At 42.5% G+C, this 18005-nt stretch overlaps 1 protein-coding gene across 1 annotated transcript in view; it reads right to left on the reverse strand.

The window, feature by feature from the left end:
* Positions 1-18005, reverse strand: part of LNX1 (ligand of numb-protein X 1) — a 75402-nt gene that overhangs the window by 27230 nt on the left and 30167 nt on the right. The window contains exons 3-5 of the mRNA XM_075025847.1: positions 7984-8225; positions 6222-6377; positions 536-691 (exon numbers count right to left, since the gene is read on the reverse strand). Coding sequence (XP_074881948.1) covers positions 536-691; positions 6222-6377; positions 7984-8225 — 554 coding nt within the window. The remainder of the gene's footprint in view (positions 1-535; positions 692-6221; positions 6378-7983; positions 8226-18005) is intronic.

Raw genomic sequence — 18005 nt, forward strand, 5'->3', positions numbered from 1 at the left:
TGTTTTCATCCCAGACATATATATGGACGTTTGTATTACCAACAACCTGGACTGTCGTAAGTGAAAGACCAATGCCTATTTTGATAAACTAACAGTAAGTCTGACAAACTAAATGTACAGAATACACAAATACATATTTTTTTCCAATAAGAAAATTCATGATCTCTTTTTCACCAAACAGTCTGCATACATTGTGTGCAGTTTGATCAAAACCTACCACACCTATTTCAAGGTGATGCCGTGTCTGGAAAGCAATGTCTTCAACTTGAATTTTTCTAATGCATATACCATACCCAGAAGAGGTGGACCCTGCTCCAGCACCTGGTTGCGTACAGTGAATGGGGCCTCAGCAGCCCAATCGAAGGGACTCCAACTGGGATGAGGGCTTGTACCATTCACATATACACAGCCTGTTGTGAGGCTGGAGCATCAGTTTGCACAGATCCCATTTTCCATCCCTTACACTCTTAATTAGAATTCTCCATTCTCTTTGACCAGGTTTTCCAGAGCAGGAAAACCCAGGAGTATTGCATACCTTTCTTTACCATTTTATATTTCCAATCCTTAAATATCGAAGAGCTGCTGAATCTAGAAAGAAGTAAACTTTCTGTCTTGTTTTTGGTGATTCTTGCAGGTTTTCCCACAGAGTGTTGTGTTTTTGTCACCGGGGGTTGCATGGAGCATTCTGAATCTGTCAATATAATAAAATGTCATCTGCATTCAGAAAGATTGTGTGTGCTTTTTCCTCAAGCAATATTTTCCTTATATTAGTGAGCAATTTTATTGATATTTTCACACATCCCATTGCAATAACAAATACCATAGGAGAGACCAGCTTTACACAGCAAACTCTACTTGTCTGGTACGATGTAGGACACCGAGCACTTGTTAGTATAGCAGCCATGAGACTGTAATACAAAATTTTAAGTATGCTTAATATTTTATCCTCACATTTTATAATACTTAATGGTAGTGTTCCTTCAGTGCTCAGGTTTTGGCTGACTTCTGTGCACACCGTGCTCCTTCTGACAGTGTTGCCATCAGGATAACTTCTGCCTTCATTCCCAGTATCCAGTGTGACAAAGCACTGTGTAATGTTTGCTATGACTCTTGAGTCCAGATTAATCAAAGGTAATCATTGCAAACACAACTTGTGTCTCAGGTTGCAAGTCCTTATTTAGATCAGAAGTTCTGACTGATGTGAGAAGCCAGCCCACCCCCCCAAAAAAGGCTGTCTGCAGGGAGACACACTCATGCTTCCCAGCACCTGGTCACCAGAATTTAAACAAAGCTTGTGTAACCTATTGTTGGAAAATTCTTGTGTCTGTGAGCATCACATGCACTTGCACTAGTGTGGGACTTTGTTCTGCAACTCTTCTGTCCCAATTGATTTTCATTTATCATTTCATTCTCCCAGCAGTTTGCCATCATTTTGGTTTAATCCCTTCCATTAATTCTCTAGGGATGCTGGTCCGATGCAGGGGGCAGGTAGAAGGCAATGCCAGCTCTAATGTCTCTTCTTGCGTCTGGACATTCCTCTCACCAAAAGAGTCCCAAAAGAACTAAAATGAAACTGTTGTAGAATTGAATGTGTCTCAAAAGGGTTGTGGCTATATCTCATCTACAGCAGGCAAATTTTACCAGTCTGCAGTGGAGGAAATGCCACAGAGCCAATCTCTTTCTTCTGGAAGTTGCCTGACTCATCGTCCTACAGCAAAGTGCTTTGAACTAATTCTGTAAGATTTCCAACAGCTGTTTGGGGAAATTGGAACTGCAACTGCATCCAATCTGGGGAACAGCGTGGGATTCCTGCAGGGTGCAGCCTTCCTGAGACAGAAGTTGGGCTGCGCTGTCTTGTCCTGGGGCTGGATAAGCCCCTTTCTTTTCTGCACATAAAGAGCATTAATGCCTTAATGCTGTGAAATGGTTGATACGAAGAGCCATCTGTGTTTCACTTACTTACCTTCTTTTTCTTCATGCACCTTTCCCCAAAACTGACGTATTGATAATATCTATTTTATATATGTCTATATATAAAATACAACAGGGCTCAGACTGAACAGTAGGAATGAGATACACCCATACAACAGGAGAGTTTGTTCTGCGGTTCTGCCAGGGCCTGCCTTGGTCTTGAGTGCTGCAAAGCAATAACAGATGGTAGAACTGCACCCACCATGAGACTAAGAATAATGAGTTTGACTTTGAACAACATTTGACATCCTCAAGCAATCATAAATTCAATTTATTTTACAATGGCTTGACTGCAAAATGGAACTGATGAACTTTTTTGAAAACCAGCAGCGTGGCTCCCTTTTACTGTAAAACTGTATAGGGTTTTTGCAATTGCATTCCCAAATTCTTTCCTCCTAAAGCATTAGCTGGTTTACGACTTGTATTTCTAGATCAGTTTGAGTAAAGAGTATGTATATATAGTTTTTCTTGGAAGTGAATTTAAGAGGTGTGATGCCAAACTAAGAGTACAGTGATACAAATAAGCATAGCAAAGCTGGACCACTCTTTGCTCGGAGATATTTTATCATTTAAGTAGATTGTCAAGGTCATTTACACCAGTAGAACCAGTCAGAAGATATTACATCTTAAATGCATCAGTGCTAGAAGGATGTCCATGATACCTTCCCTCACATCTCAGAATGAAACCATCTCTTTGAAGATCTCCTAACTTCTACTTCAGACCTGGAAAGCTATTTGTAGCTGTAAGTGTTATTAATGAGATTAGTCTCAGGTGGATATCACAAGCTTGGGTGCTGCACTACAGACAAATACTTCTTTGCATGGGTTATTTACCAATGACCAAATTATTAAAAATGAGAAAACCTTAATGACTCCTTGCCCCAAACATTTTCTCATCAGTGTTTGCACTTTTCATTCACTTCTAACATTTTCTTTGGTTTGGACAATGAACAGTTCTCTGCTGGAAATGTCACCAAAACATTTAAACAGAGGAACAAAGAAAGTCTGAATCATTCAAATCCAAAATGGCCACATATGACATTGTTTAAGCAAATCAAACCACAGGTTGCAAATGGAAACCATGAAGTAATCTTCACAGTGCAGGACTGCTACCAGCTCCAGGTATCTTATAAGATAGCATTAGACTGTAACTATTTCTCTGCTGTAAGTATAGCACAAACACATTTGCCGTTATACATCATATTTTTCAGTGTCCTTGGGTAGCAAAGGAGTTTTCCAAAACCAGTACTGCATTCAGCTTCAATTTAAGCAGAATCATGGTTACCTGAATATTTTTTCCCCCGTATCAGGAATGATTATTTTGTCTGGCACCCTCACAGTCATATTGCAACTGAGCATTGGCCCAACAGATATATCAGCTTCAGATTAAAGGCACCTACACACTCTGCACTGGGCAAATAGTTCATTTGACATCAGTGCTGCTGATGCTGAGTGCCAATACATAGGTACACACTATGGTTTTTGTTCTCAGAGTTCCTTTGATGAAAATATGGGCAAAACACAGATTAAACAGAGACATCTGAACTAAGATGAGGGAATTCTGAAAACTGGGGACAAATGGACTATAATACATTGAACTTTGCCAGATGATCTGACAGGTTCTTTATCAACAAGAGGTTATCAGCAAGAAAGGGTTACTTCACTCTGTGCCCACTGTGAGGCTGACACAGTCTCAGTGTTATTCTGCTCACGCACTGACTAAGCCTGGTGAGGAAAGGAGACACCAGAGAGGTGGTGAAGTGCTGTCCAATCTCCTGGAGCAACGAGGCATGGCTGAGGTGTGCTCTCAGGTGGTCCCAGACATGAACTTGTGAAATCTGGGGCAAGGCAGCAGCAGCTTTCACACCAGGTGTGGGGACCTCCAAGGCCAGGAACCACCGCCCCCAGGAGCACCTCCATTGCCAATAGAGTGGCAATGGGGAGACAGACACGTGGGGCTGCCTTTTTCCAATGGCTTTGGGCTGGACCTTTGGCAAGCACAGGGCAGGCCATACTGTAGCTATCCTTAAAGATTGACCAGCAACTCTAACCAAAAGTGCAACCAAGTCTAACCAAGAGTCCAACTGCAGACTGCTCAGAACAGCTGCGGATTTAAAAAAAATAAATAAAAGAAGGAAACACACAGAATTGGAGAAGAAAACAAGCCTCCAGCTGGCAGGATGATGATAACTGCAACAGAAAGAAGTATATTCATTTCCTCCTCCAACAAGAAGAAACAGGGAGACCCTCTGAGATGCCATTATACAGACCACCTGTTGCAAAGGACTGAGTAGAGGTCTTTGTTAAAGTTGTATTTGTATCGCTGCAAGTTACTTGCTTGCATTTTTTTAGAGACCAAATTCCAGAACTGTGTAATCAAAGTGCATTCTTTGCAAATGTAATTAATACAGTAATTTAGGTACCCAGCTTCTGTGATCTCATACGTAAGAATAATAGCTCATTAAGTAATTACACGCCTACCTGGTTTTTCCAGTGCTGTAGAATATATTTGCAAGTTTACAGGCATGCTTGGTGCAGAGGAATGAAACCACAAGCAGAGTCAAGGAGAGAATGACAATCTTGACACTGTCAATGGGGCCCTGGAGTGATTGCCACTTCAGTGCCCCATTGTATGTCCCTTAAAAAGGAGACAACAGCTCTTTTCATTCTGCTGGAAATGTAAAGGGCAGTGTCATCTTCACAAACTTCCTTCTGTTAACATCTGGACTGCACTGGGTTGCTGGGTAGGTACTGTTGGCATCCAGATCACCCACACACTCTGGACATGAAACCAAGCTTTCAGTGGAACAATTGTGAATGTCAGCTATAAGCCTAGGTAGAAAGTAGTCATAAAAATGTCTATGCCCCATCCTGAAGAGGTGTCTTTTGAAAAGTATGAACTTGAGACATGCAGAATTTCACTTCAGCTGAAGAAGGGCAAGCTTTTGCTTACAATGGATTGAACAGTTGCTAGAGAATGAGAAATGGTGTCTGTCTGCTCAGAGAGCTGTAGACAACTTATTTGCAAAATTTTACTTGGGGAAAAATAATAAAATATTTAGGACAGTGAAGTTATTAATGATGTTTCCAGACCAAGGAGCAGATTCACATTATTTTTATGGAAAAGGTTCACAGTTTTGAATTATCAGGTTTTATTTTGGCTACATCAGCAAGTCTGTGGACTAGGAGAGCAAGTACCAAGAACACAGAAATGTAGTGAAACTCTCCTGAAGGAATAAGCAAATAGAGCAGAAGAAATATTGAACACTGTTCTCCAATTCACCACTTAAAGAATAATGATGCTTAAACACAGCATTTGGAAGCCTTTTGTACTTATTTTGTGAGGGTTACAATGACGGCTTGAAATACAGAGCAAAGGGAAGTTGGATATTCTGTCTTCTTAAAGCCCTTACCCTGGACATTTGATCTGGGAAAACACGTGAGGTGCTGAGGCGTCAAGCAAAGCAATAATAAGCTCAGTGGAGCCCTTGATTAAGACAATGATTCCCACTCTATCATCACTTCCTCTTGATGCATGAATGCTAATGTTGACTTCGTAATTACGGTCCAAAGCAATTAGTAACATTTGCTTATTGCTTTGAGAATGCCAAATGTTAAGTGTTACTGCCTGCCAGACCCCTCATTCTTGACATACGTCAGACAAACTTGCCTCTCCCTGCTGTTTAAGAGCAGAGCACTCTTACCTCATCACCTGCCTGGCTGAGGTAATACTAGTCTGTCACCAAGGAACCCACAGAAGTGCTGGAATAATTACAGTACTTTGCACTTTCATACCATCCTCCCACAGGGAATTTCCAGTGCTTCATAAACGTTAGCCAAAACTCATGAATTTCCTATAATGTATGATCACTGTGATCCGTTTGCTTTACAGGGACAGACACATGCTGATGAAACCTCTTGAACAAAATGATAGAGCAAATCGATGACAGCTCCAGTAATAGATCCCAGATGCCCAGATCCCACATCCCGCTTGCTAGATACTGGCCTGGCTGTAGCACGCAGCCTGTTACCAGAACAGCCCTACGTGAAGTCCCACACACCCCAGCAACATTCTTGCCTGCCACTCACTAACAACTTTTTAAAGACGAAAATAAGGAAAGATTGAGTTTTCTGGCTTTTTAATCACACACAGCCCACTACATACATGAAAGACGTGGACATCCAGTTCCCACATGGATAGGGTCCCCTATCCCATTTTAAGTGATAACACAAGGAGAATAAAGCATTACCTTCCTCTCCAGCAGCAGAGTTTCCAACAGTCTCTCTTTCCCGGTCAGCCTGGTTGGAAACAGCACTTCCACTTTTTGTCCTTCGAAGAACACTGAATGCCTTGTTTATTTTTTTAAAAGATCTGCTTCTTATAGTGGAGCGTTCAAAGTGTCGAGCTGCAACAACAAGAAAAAACCAAATGAATACAGTTCAGCAGTTCTGGACTAGAACCACACCTTTTCTGCAGCTGTCGGCATACGACAGGGCATAACATCAACAGCAAGACTGCCTGCACTTCACCTTTGCACCTGACTCCAGCTGTTACTCCAAGGTTGCACCCACCTGAATCTGGGTACAATTACCCTACCTCTCTCCCACACCCTGGAATTGCCACCTTCCCTGTCTGTTTTGCCAGCCACACAGAGAAATCTCCTGTGAGTGTGGTAGCCTGGGAGAGAATAATCCTCAGTCAAGGTAGAATCAGCAGCACTCCTGTGAAAAATGCATAGAAAAGAAAGCAGCACTGCCCTTCCCAAGTTATATAAGTTTGAAAAAAAACCCAAACAACCCAAACCTGGAAGTTGTTAAAAACTCTTCTTGAAAAAAACCCCACACTACTGCCTCAAAACCCTGCAATGCTTTCAAAGCCACCAACAACAGCCAACAACTTCATGTCAAAAATTCAAAGATTATCAGGTGGGAGGGACCAACTAAGTCACATCTTCTAACCTGGGTAAGGCAATAAAAAAAAAAGTCATAATACTTTCAAAACATGTCATTCTTTTCCATCCTGCTGAAGATACCTTCGTGGCTGTGGCTGTTCTCTCTCTTCGAGCTCTGCGTGCTAGCCAAACATTGTAATCTAATATACAACATTCCCTCAAACCAGACTGTGGCCTCTAAACTCAATAAAACTGGTGGGATTTAATTTCATTCTGGTGTTCTCTTCTTACCCCCTCCCTTTCCTCACCTCTCTAGCCCCATGCAGACAAGAGGATAGCACTGCTCATTTTCTAGTCTTTCTTCAGCCCTTCATCCGTTCTCCCAACACACAGCTGGTGCAACACAAGGTGGGCTATTCATTTTGGCTTCGGAGTCCTCAAAGAAAAGCTTTGAACTCACTGTTAACGCTTCTGAGTCTGCCTTTGGCCAGGCCACGTTTTTCAGATATAACATTCATTGGAGCCGGGTGAAGTTTCACAGGGTGAAGGATCAAGGCAAGGTTTCCTGGTGCAACTTGTCCCTGACTATGGTTATTTCAGCAGGACCAGCTCCTCCGAGCTGCATCTCCCTGGGAGGCTGGCAAACATCCCCCAGGCTCCCAAGGCACTTCTTCAGGTTTGTTTTCCTGCAAATACTTGTCAACTGCCAATCACAGTTCCCAACAGGCTTTTGGGTAGCTGCCCATGGCATGGTCTATGGGGGTTACTTGGGCCACCATGTTTTGGTGAAGCCAATACACAGCTACCCCATCTCCCCAGCACACTACACATGCCATTTGCTCTTCCAACTGAGCTGACTTGCTTAAATAATCTTTCTTAAGACCTGTGGTTTGCATGTGTGCAGCTGGTCCATCTTCAGCTTGATGCTGCCCTTGGCCAAGCAAATTTGGTTTTCACCTCAAACCTATTGGGTCACTGAGTGTGCAATTTGATAAACCATGTAAAATTAAAGCTTCCATTGTCCTTTTTTTTTGTTAAAGCCTCCAACAACATATGTTTCACAGAAAACAAGTGCTGTCAGAGGCCACCAGGCTCTGAAACCATCACTTTTAGTTCTTACTTCTGTTTCGGTTGCTGCGATGCAGGTCTCCGGGGCTGCTGCCCGACTGGCTGTCCTCCGAGGTGGGGCTGAAGGCCGGGTTCACCAGCCCCGGCTCGTCTGTCATTAAGGCAATGGCTGCAGCTGCGGAGAGCTCGGGGCCCAGAGCAGCTACTGCTAAACTGGAGCCATGGTCCGGAGAGCAGTCTTGGGAACGCCTCTTCCGTTCCTTGGTAAGGCCATAGTGGGATGCTCCTTTACATCTAAGGAGAAGGGAGGGAAAGGGAGACATGATAACAATTTGTATTTAAATGGCGGGTACTCATGGAAGTTATCTGGTGCCAAGGAATCACTTGGAGTACAAACTGTGACAGTCATGGTGGCCAATGAAATATGGGTGGTTAGCAAGAGGGGAAAATGCCAGTCCCATCATGTTACACAGAAAAAGAAGGAAAACTGTCCTACAAAGTAGCTGAGTTACCACCTTATGGAGAGAGACTACTGCTGGTCAAGAAAAAATAGAGACCTGCAGCCTTGTGTGTAGTCTCATGTGTATAAATAGTTACTGCGGATGCAAGAGGACAGGAATAGCAGGTGGCTAATTAAGCCAGAGGCTACAGTCTGTAATTTCCCCCTTGCCTCTGGTCAATGAAGGAGGGCAGGGTGAGGTCTGACAGCTTCTCCAGGTCTGCTGGTGAAATAAAAGGCGCCTCACTTAGCCCTTCACCCTGAAAAACCTTCCCTGTCACCAAGGTGGTCTCACGGGGAGCACAGCGCTGTAGTCTTTCATGCAGGAGGCAGGGTCTGCCCTTTGGGTAGAAGCCAACGCAATCAATGACGGGAGGGCTGCAGGTGGGAGTTGAACCCCCCGGGGTCTGCGGGAATCAAGTCCCCACGCAGTGCCCGTACAGACCATTTACTACTTGAACTGCACCTAATGAATTGTTTTCAAATTCAGCCATGGAGGCGAAGTTTCCAGCTCTGCTATTCCAGCTCAGTTGAGACCCTAAAATAGAGGCGTCACTGCCTTGGCAGAGGAAGAGGTGCAGGAGGTGGGGGGGTCCCACTGGCCCTGCAGCCCCTCCAGAGCCAAGGAGGGAGTGCAGGGCTCCCACCAAATGACTGAGCGCAGGTCCTCAGACCGAGGTCCTTGGGCCAGCCTGGGACTTCACCTCTTTGGGGAGCTAAAGGCGGGTTCTAAAATAATTCCAGAGGAAAATCCAAACCCTAAATCCTGGCTCGACCTCCACAGTGACAAAATCCTCCATTTCTGGTGGAGCCATGCATGTTCCCAGAAGAGCTGAAGATACAGCGTTGTAAGAGGCAGATTACAAGCCTGCTTTGAAACAACTTACTTGTGGTCCCAACTATCTGCTCTAGATTCATCCTAGACAGCAAAGGCAGGACCACACATGGCATTTCTTTTTTAAGATTTGTTAAAGTCACTTGAATGAAATTAAAGGTCACTATTCTCTTCATGAGTCAGTATTTAATTACAGCTATAAAATAACTAAAGAGACAGAGTGGCCCAAGGGCACAGCACCTGTGACTTTTCTCCAGCACCTCTTCTGCCCAGTGCCCACCCACTAGAACCTCATTCACTGCATTAAAAAGAAAATCTGCCTTTTAATCATAATCTAATGAGCTTGGCCTACTTTCAGTTACTATTATCTCTTTCTTCATAGCAAAGGCTAACTGATGACTTTCATAAAAGTGCCCTGTAGGACGAACTCACAGAAATAGCTGCAGAAACCCTTAGGGATAGAAAGCTCTTTGTAATATATGGCATACACAAAAGGCAATGCATAATGCATACAGTACACAACGCTAGTGGGTTAAGTGTCAGAAAAGAAGTAGTACACTGAACAGAAGCCTTGGAAGAGAAATGATTTATGGAAGCAGTTCCTGGGACAGAAAGATGAGATGCGGCCGAGTCACAGAGCTCTCTATATCAGCTTTGGAGCAGTAGTTTAATTTCTCTTGTGGTATTGGCTTTTTATGAGAGACAATTGAATTAAAACCTTTTTTTAGCATGAAATTATGATTTACCATCATTTACCTCATACAGCTTCTGACAACTTTTGTCTTAAAGAGGAGAAAAAAAACCCAACCCAAACTGTATCATATTGATGCAACTAGGTAAGGGCTTTGTATATGCTTTAAGGTGTGGATGGGAATGGCTGTGGCAGAACTTATTTCTGAAACCTTTCACAAGCAAAATGAGGCATCTCAAAAGAACATACTCTTATGGAAGAGAAGGTTAGTCAACTATTTCAAAAGACCAACAAAAAGCTATTTGGGGCACCTATTCCAAGACAAGACTGCAACAATAATCGTGTAAAACAGAAAGAAAGAGCTCTCCTGCCTCCACTGCAGCAGGCATTTTCTTATTTCTTCCCGAAAAAGGGGTGACTTCCTCACCCCGCCCAGCATCCCACACCGTGGCAGGATGCTCTCCTTTATATTTCATAGGAAGCAGAAACACAAAGGCCTTCCCCTCTTGCAGCCTACCTAAACTTCTCCAACACAGCATTTTGGGAATCTGTCCTTGACCTCTCCCACTCTCAGTAAGGTCACATTTACTAATCCAGCCTATGAATGCTCAACAAAATAGTTAAACAATAGTCTAAAAAGCCAACGCAATGAAATGAACATAAAGAAATGGCTTCAGGGTGAATTGTTTGCTGTTCTCAAAAGACAACCTCTGCCTTACAGAGATCCTGCAAAGATTCGGAATATGATAAGAGATATTCCTGCTCCACATTTTATTTTATTTGCCTCTGTTTTCACCATGCCAGTAAAGTTTCAGCAGCTGATATTAGAGCCTTGTGAATGGGTCCTCAAATGCAGATTTTTTTTTATTTTTGGTGGGTTGCATGAAGATTAACGTGAAGATCAGAAGTGGCTCTGCCCAAGGATTCCCAGCTACATGGATTCAACTGCTGCCTGGTGCCCATCTGCACTTCCCTGCTAAAGCCTTCACTTTCTGTGGAAATCCTCACTCGCTGCTGCTGGCTGCACTGCAGACACCCAGCTAACAGCATCAATCCAACAGCAATGAACAGAAGACCGTTACTTTGAACACAGAGAGGGCTGACACAGTTTAAGATGTGGCTTATTGGAGAAGACAAGTTGTCATGATACAAAGCACAAGGCATATCTTTCTAACTCTGCCAGAAATAGTTAAAAGAGAACCAAAGCTCTTCAAGTACGAGCACTACAGCTATTTCTTAAATAATTGTGGCAGGCCTAAATGAACACAAATCAAGCCCTCTTTCTTCAGATTAACACAGTGTCCTTGAAGAAGAAAAAAAAGTCCCAAGCCCTCAAACTTGTAATAAAATCTGCAACAGCATCTCTTCACTTTCATTGTTTTCCTTGTGCTGACACTGCTGTGATAACAGAAAACAGAAGAGATGACTGTCTAAGTGGAATCATATTTATAGTGTCTCAACTACATCTTTCCATATGGTTGGATTTGGCTCCCAGAAAAGAGAGATCCATAAAACAGCTACATGCCAGTACTAATTATCTCTCTCACTGTGATTATTAATCAGCTGCCTGATTTACAGCTGGAAGAGGGGGATACCTGATTAACATAGGTCAGTCAGAAAGCAAACCCAACACTGTCTGGTGGCCAAGGTGAGCTACAGATTTATGTTCCTTCTCAGTTGCGCCGGACAGTGAGTACATCCATGCAGCTGAAACAATTTGAAGGCCAAAACCAAGAGAGATAAACAGACATGAATAATGTGTGTTGTACAGTTCATGCCATTAAAGTAGTGTCACTAGGTGCATACAGGAAATTCAGAAAATAGTTTCTTCTGTTTGCATGGCCTCTTTCATGAAGCAGAACTATGCTGGCCTAAATCCTGGCCATATGAGCTAACGACCGGGCAGTGAAAGGGCAGTGGAGGCTGCTGAAGCTTCAAGCAGGGCTGCAATTCTGGCTGGCATCAAGATCAGCAGCTGCAGGGCAAGCCTTGCCCCGCACCCTGCTCCTCACGCGAGGGAGGGTCTGCACTCCAGGCTTCAGGAGCAGCACATCCCAAGTGCTGGAGCCAGGAGATCCAAAACTCTGTGGCTGCCTTAACTTGGTCCTACCATTTGTAAAAACAAGCTTCAGTCAAACTCATGGCCAACAGAAACATTTCCACATCATTTGCAAATTGAAATGAAAACAGTTGTTTGAAAACAGAAATGCATTTTCCTTGCAGCATCCCTGACTTGCACAGCAAAGGAGCGCCTGAAAGTGATGTCGACCTCAAGGATTTCCATTACGCAGGCTCTCACGGGGCAAAATGTAAAGGCAAGACATAAACAAGGACAACTACATGGGTTTTTTTTCACTTAACTTCTAGTGATCTATATGAAACAATATCACAGGCAAAAAAAAAAAAGTATATATTTATAATGCATTTGCTCTTTTAAAAATGCCCTGCTTTCTATTTGTGTCACTTCACAGGCTATCCCTCTTTCTCCCTGTCTCACACCTGACTGCCTGGGCAGGAAACACAGGAAAAAAAAGTGAATCTAGAGAATGACAGTGCTTGTGAGCCAGGTCTGGCACAAATAAACAGAGCAGAAGCTCTCCCTGCCCAGTTCCAGCAGTGCTTTCCCAACCTCACTTCCAGCACACTTATATTTTGGTGCTGTTTTGCTTTTATGCAGCAGCAATGGACACATTGTCTGAGTGCAATTAAGAATAATGTATACAAAGCACTCAGGATTGCCCAACAGAAGAAAATACTGCATAATGGGCTGTCATCGCTGATCCAAAGCTAAACCCTGATCAGGGTAGACAAGTATGTTTCAGCTATGCCACTGCAAGCAATCTCATCCTTCTGTAATTTGGGCTTGACACAAGCCAGGATCAGAAGTACCAACAGTGTGTATCACACCCTGACCCTGTCACACAAACTATTCCGACTGCTCTGGTACCCCTGAAGTGATCCGGTGGGAAAGATGATGGAGAAACTGCAGATGACCAACAAGGAGCGTCCTGGATAAGCTGGTGCTGATAACCTCAATTGTGAAATCCTGGTGAGAGGCTCCTATTATGTCTGGGAAGGAAGCAGGGGGGGATTTGAATTGGAGAGTTTGACTCACAAGAAGGTGTTGGCAATTTCTGCCCCACAGGAACCATTTGTACCGTGTGTGCATCAGCAGTAACCGTAGCCCAAACATAACCCAAATAACAACCACATGGTTTTCAGGCCAAACGCCTAAACTCTAAAGCTTTTTGAAACTCCATCATAAGGGAGTGAACTGACTTGATCAGTTCTCAGACAAAGATGACACCAACTCCTCTCTGACCTTTTGCCAACAGTGCACCAGAAACTGGAGCCAAAACTGAAAAAGAACTGAGGCATCTAAACTCCAACCGAATCCTATGTTACAGATCTAAGCTAAAATGCAGCAAATGCACAATCTCCCTTCCAGACTAACCATACTGATGCTTAAGAGGCCAGAGACATCAACATCTTCAGCAGCAAAGGTGACCGATACCCTGCTGCTCTTTACACCAAATGATGTTGTATCATCCTTGCTCGGAAATCTGGCTTCTGTGAGTCCTGGTCCTATGTGCAAAATCCCTCTTTTTTGCTATATATGAAAATCAATCCTGGAACTGAGTGCTTAACAGCAATGCTTTTTCCTTGGTAATTCTGAGTTCTTGCAATGATTAACCACTTCATGAATGCTGCATATGAAAAGAGCTTCATAAATAAGTACCTTGTTTTTTTTTAAATGCATTTGCCTTTTCTACTTTTTGTAAAGGATTGTGTCATGTCCAGAGCATTCCTCAAGCTACTATAATCACCAGCTGTGGCTAGGAATGTCCTGCCTACATTAAACCTTCTTCAATGTTCCTAAAGAAGGGGATGAACCATGTAAAAAGCAAAGCTTAAAATCCTGGGTTACAGTCCAACCAACATTTGCTGAAAGTCAGGCTGCAAAAACCTTGTCTAAACATGCAACTAGAAACAGGCTGTTCTCTGCACCTGCCCTTGAATTTCATAATGCCAGCAACATTTCTAGACACTCACCACTGCTGTTCTGTGCACTCTGTGCCCTGGCATTGATGCACTTGAGTATCCTCTCCCTGATGATCTTCCAGTGTCAGGGGCTTGCCATCTTGTTTGGGGGGGGAAAAAAATGCTCATTTTCTATCTAACTTAAGTGGGAAATTGTCCCAGTTACTATTACTCTTTCACTTCAATAACCCAATAAACAAAAGCGTTTTAGAGACAGCTCCCTGGCACCTGGGGCATCAGGACTGGCTGGGAGGGAGGCACAGGCTGGCGGCTTGATCCCCGCTGCCTCCGAGGGGCTGAGGATGAGCGATTCTGTCCTCTGCTTCCATACACACTGCTCTTCTCCATGTCAACATAGAGATAGCTACGATAGACATTCAGATGAGGCAAATGGCTTCTCTGTCTAGCTGTCAGAGAGATTGTCTCGTGTTATTTGCTCTCTATTGTCAGCTAGAGACCTTTGCTAAAGTATAAACACGTAGTAGATTTAATGGTTCTATATTTCTGCATTACTACTCTATAAATATTTATAAAGGTCCTTATAACATTTATTTCTTTAAGCTAAAGTTATTTAGCTTAAATACTTTCCCACAAGATAGGAAAAAACTCTCACATATCTTTTTTTTTTCAGTTTAATTTCTGCATATCCCTGTTATGGTTTCCTAAGGTTTTTTCATGCTTTTTGTTTTAATGAAGCTGTTATAATTCAACAAAGTCTGGAACTACCTTACTAGCAAAGCCTAAAGTTGTGCTGTGTCCTATCTCTAAAGATCTGATCCCAGGGAAAGGCTGTCATTTTTACAATGCTTTTTCACTATGATGCTGTCAAACAAAATATATTTGTTTATTATATAAGGAACGTGTGCAGGAGTATCTGTATACTTACATTTCCACGTCAGCTACTCTGTATGAATTTGGGGGCACCACTCGAAGAAGGACTTAGAGTTCCCACAGATTAAAACCAAAAAGATTTACTAAGCATAGGAGGAAAATATATAGAGAGAGCATTCTTTATAATTACTATGCTAGTCATCACCTACAGTGACATACTCCCATTTCTGTGATTTGGTTGCTGAGAAGGAGGAGCTAGCCTGGCTACTGATTTTGGTACAGGGCCTTGAAAGTACTTTCAATTGGTGGAGAATGGAATTGCAGTTCAGAGGCCAGTCCCCACAGTTCCCAGAACTACTGATGGACAGACAGCCAGTGCCAGACACAAATTGAACAAGCATTCAATGGAAACCAAATCCCCATTTTAAATTTGACTGCTCATGCTGAGGGAAGGGAGGAATTTCCAGATTTCCTACTAGTTTTCAGGAGAGTTGAAAGAACTTGGAACACATTTTTATTCTTAAATAAATTGCAGAGTTTCAACTTCATGTACATGCTACTAAAGTGTCATGTAACATGTGGTCATGTTTAAGCTTTTTTTCCCTTCTCTTTAAAAAGCAAAAAGTTGTATTTCAACCACCATCATCAGCTTCTATTATGAAATCTTTTAGAAGGCCCATTAAGCTCTATCATGGGAACAGGGAATTGGAAGAAATAGGTAAACAATACTAGTTGCCTGCAATTGTGGGCAAAAATCATGACTGGGATTATTGTGCAATGATCCCAGTTGTTGTTGGGACTGTGTACAAATTGTTGGTCCAGGCCATGTTCTCTCCCTCCCCTGACACTTCTTCCAGGCTATTACTCTGTCACTGATGATTTTGAAACTACAGCTGTACTGATTTCTCTTCAAGGTTCAAGCATTATTTCAAGGTCTGGTCTTAAACCATTCCAACAAATTGCAGCTGTCTTACATATAGGGGAACGGAGTTGTAAATTGCTAGAGACAGCTGAGATGGGCAAGTCAGCATACAGACTGGAAATGCCAACTTCTTTTAGGGATTAGCACAGCTTCAATATTGTGCTTAACACAACTACTACTTTTGAGAAGCTAATATTCACAATTGACTTTGTGGCTTCACCTTCTGTTGCCCCTTCCCACCTGTGCCCAAGCCACCAATGCTTTGAGAACGCACAAGGACATCGGCAGTCTCTTCCCACTGCTCACATAAGGCATGCCCTTGGGCTGCTGCTACAGCTTCTACCTTTTCAATGCTGCCTTTAAATGTAATACTTGTAGAACACAGGCAGACCTTGAGCAACAAAAATGAGGAATTAACTGGGCTGAAAGACTGCAGTCAGCCTATTAATCATTATTTGCTCCTAGATTACTATAAGCAAACATTTTTCATCACAGGGAAGTTACTGGCCAGAAGTACAGAACCACAGTGATCTTTTGTGATGCAAAACAACAGCAGCATTTATTCGTACTGAACTTACTCAATTAAATACTGAAGCTCCCCAAGAGTAAACTAATAATATTAAACATACCTCATGCAATCTACTCACACCAGCTGACACAAAGAAAACAGAGGAGCAGCACACTATCTCTGACTCTTGGTAGGTGCTCAGGTACTGACAGCAAGGAACCTATCAATACCTGGGTAGGAGATTCAGAGCAAAATAAGAGAGAAGAATAAAACAGGTGGGACTAACATTTTTGAGCTGGTGAGAGCCTGTAAACCTTGCTGATGGCTTCTGGTGTTTTTAGCATTCGACAGATCAACATCATTTAAACCCATTAATCCTGTTGAAGTGCAATATTAAAGTCCTTTACCAGGTGCTTTCATCACCTTCCAGAATTGCACTGTTTTCTACACAACATACTTGAAAGCTTCAGCCTTCCCCACTCTTAAAAAAGAGTAAAACTGGAACATTGTTTCAAGAGAAAGTGAGAAAACATAACTTAGAAAGGCCCCTGAGAGGTTTCTTCGTGGAAAACTTGGGTACTTATCAATACTCATATTCTTTTATCTACAAATGGCATGCACGAGGGAGCAATCACATGCAATGTGTGTCAGTTGGGTATTTGGAAAGTAACATAACGCTTGCCATCAACAGCTGTCAGCTTCCTATCTAGTTTTCAGGTCCACCCAAGACCACTCAAAGAACAGCACTGGTACTCTGCAGGCAATCTGGATCACTGATTTTGCCTTATACTAATAAAATAATAACGTAACCTTTTTTACAGTAGGAATTGGAGATCATATGCAATGAGACTGCAGCAGGATCACAGAATATATTCCTCATTTAGAACCTTAACTGGAAAATGAGCCTAAGGAAAATCACAGCATATATATACAAAGCCTCAAAAAATGTAAATGCTGCTAAAATCAAGTTATCTGTGACTAAAATAACAAGTGCAAGAACAAAGAAATTCTTAAATCATTGCAGTGCTATACCTCATAATATCATACAAACCAATACACTACATTTGTCAGATTATGTGGACACACATATAATTAACGTTAAGAATAAGCATTCAATCTGTTGATTCATGTGTTTTTCATGTTTATTGTTTGGTGTTTTGATCACTGGATTATATTCAACAGGTATAACTAGTCTCCTGGAACTTAGTATTTCGGCATTGTCTTCCCCTCCTACTATCCCCACCTATACTATAAAAACTTTATGATGCAGTGAGCAAAATATGCTTGCAATGGGACAAGGGGTTTTGGTTTTTTAACAAGAGTGACAGTATCAACATAACCCGATTCTTGTAGCTACAGACAGAAGAGCCTGCCAGACAGAAACTTTGTATTTACACGTACTTAGCACACATTTCTTTTTAAAATAAAACCAATTACAATATCTGCTATGTCACAGACTCGACAAGCCAGCACTACTGAGAGCAGGTTTGAGGCTTCTGTTGGCACAAAGCAATGACACATGCACATAAGTCTCTAGATGTAAAATAATCAAAAGGGAACACTGTGTTCAATTTTAAGGTGTTTTCAACCCAAGGCTTGGGTTTCCTAATATGTTTTCCACTGGAATTCGAAATTACAGGAAACAATGGGGCTGCAGGCAGTAAATAACAAATGTTGTCATTATAGCCTCCTATTGACAGAACATGCTATGGACAGCCACCCACAGCTCTAGCTCTGGAGGCACTTG

The sequence above is a fragment of the Buteo buteo genome, chromosome 1, assembly GCF_964188355.1.
Source record: "Buteo buteo chromosome 1, bButBut1.hap1.1, whole genome shotgun sequence".
In the NCBI taxonomy this organism is placed as follows: Eukaryota; Metazoa; Chordata; class Aves; order Accipitriformes; family Accipitridae; genus Buteo; species Buteo buteo.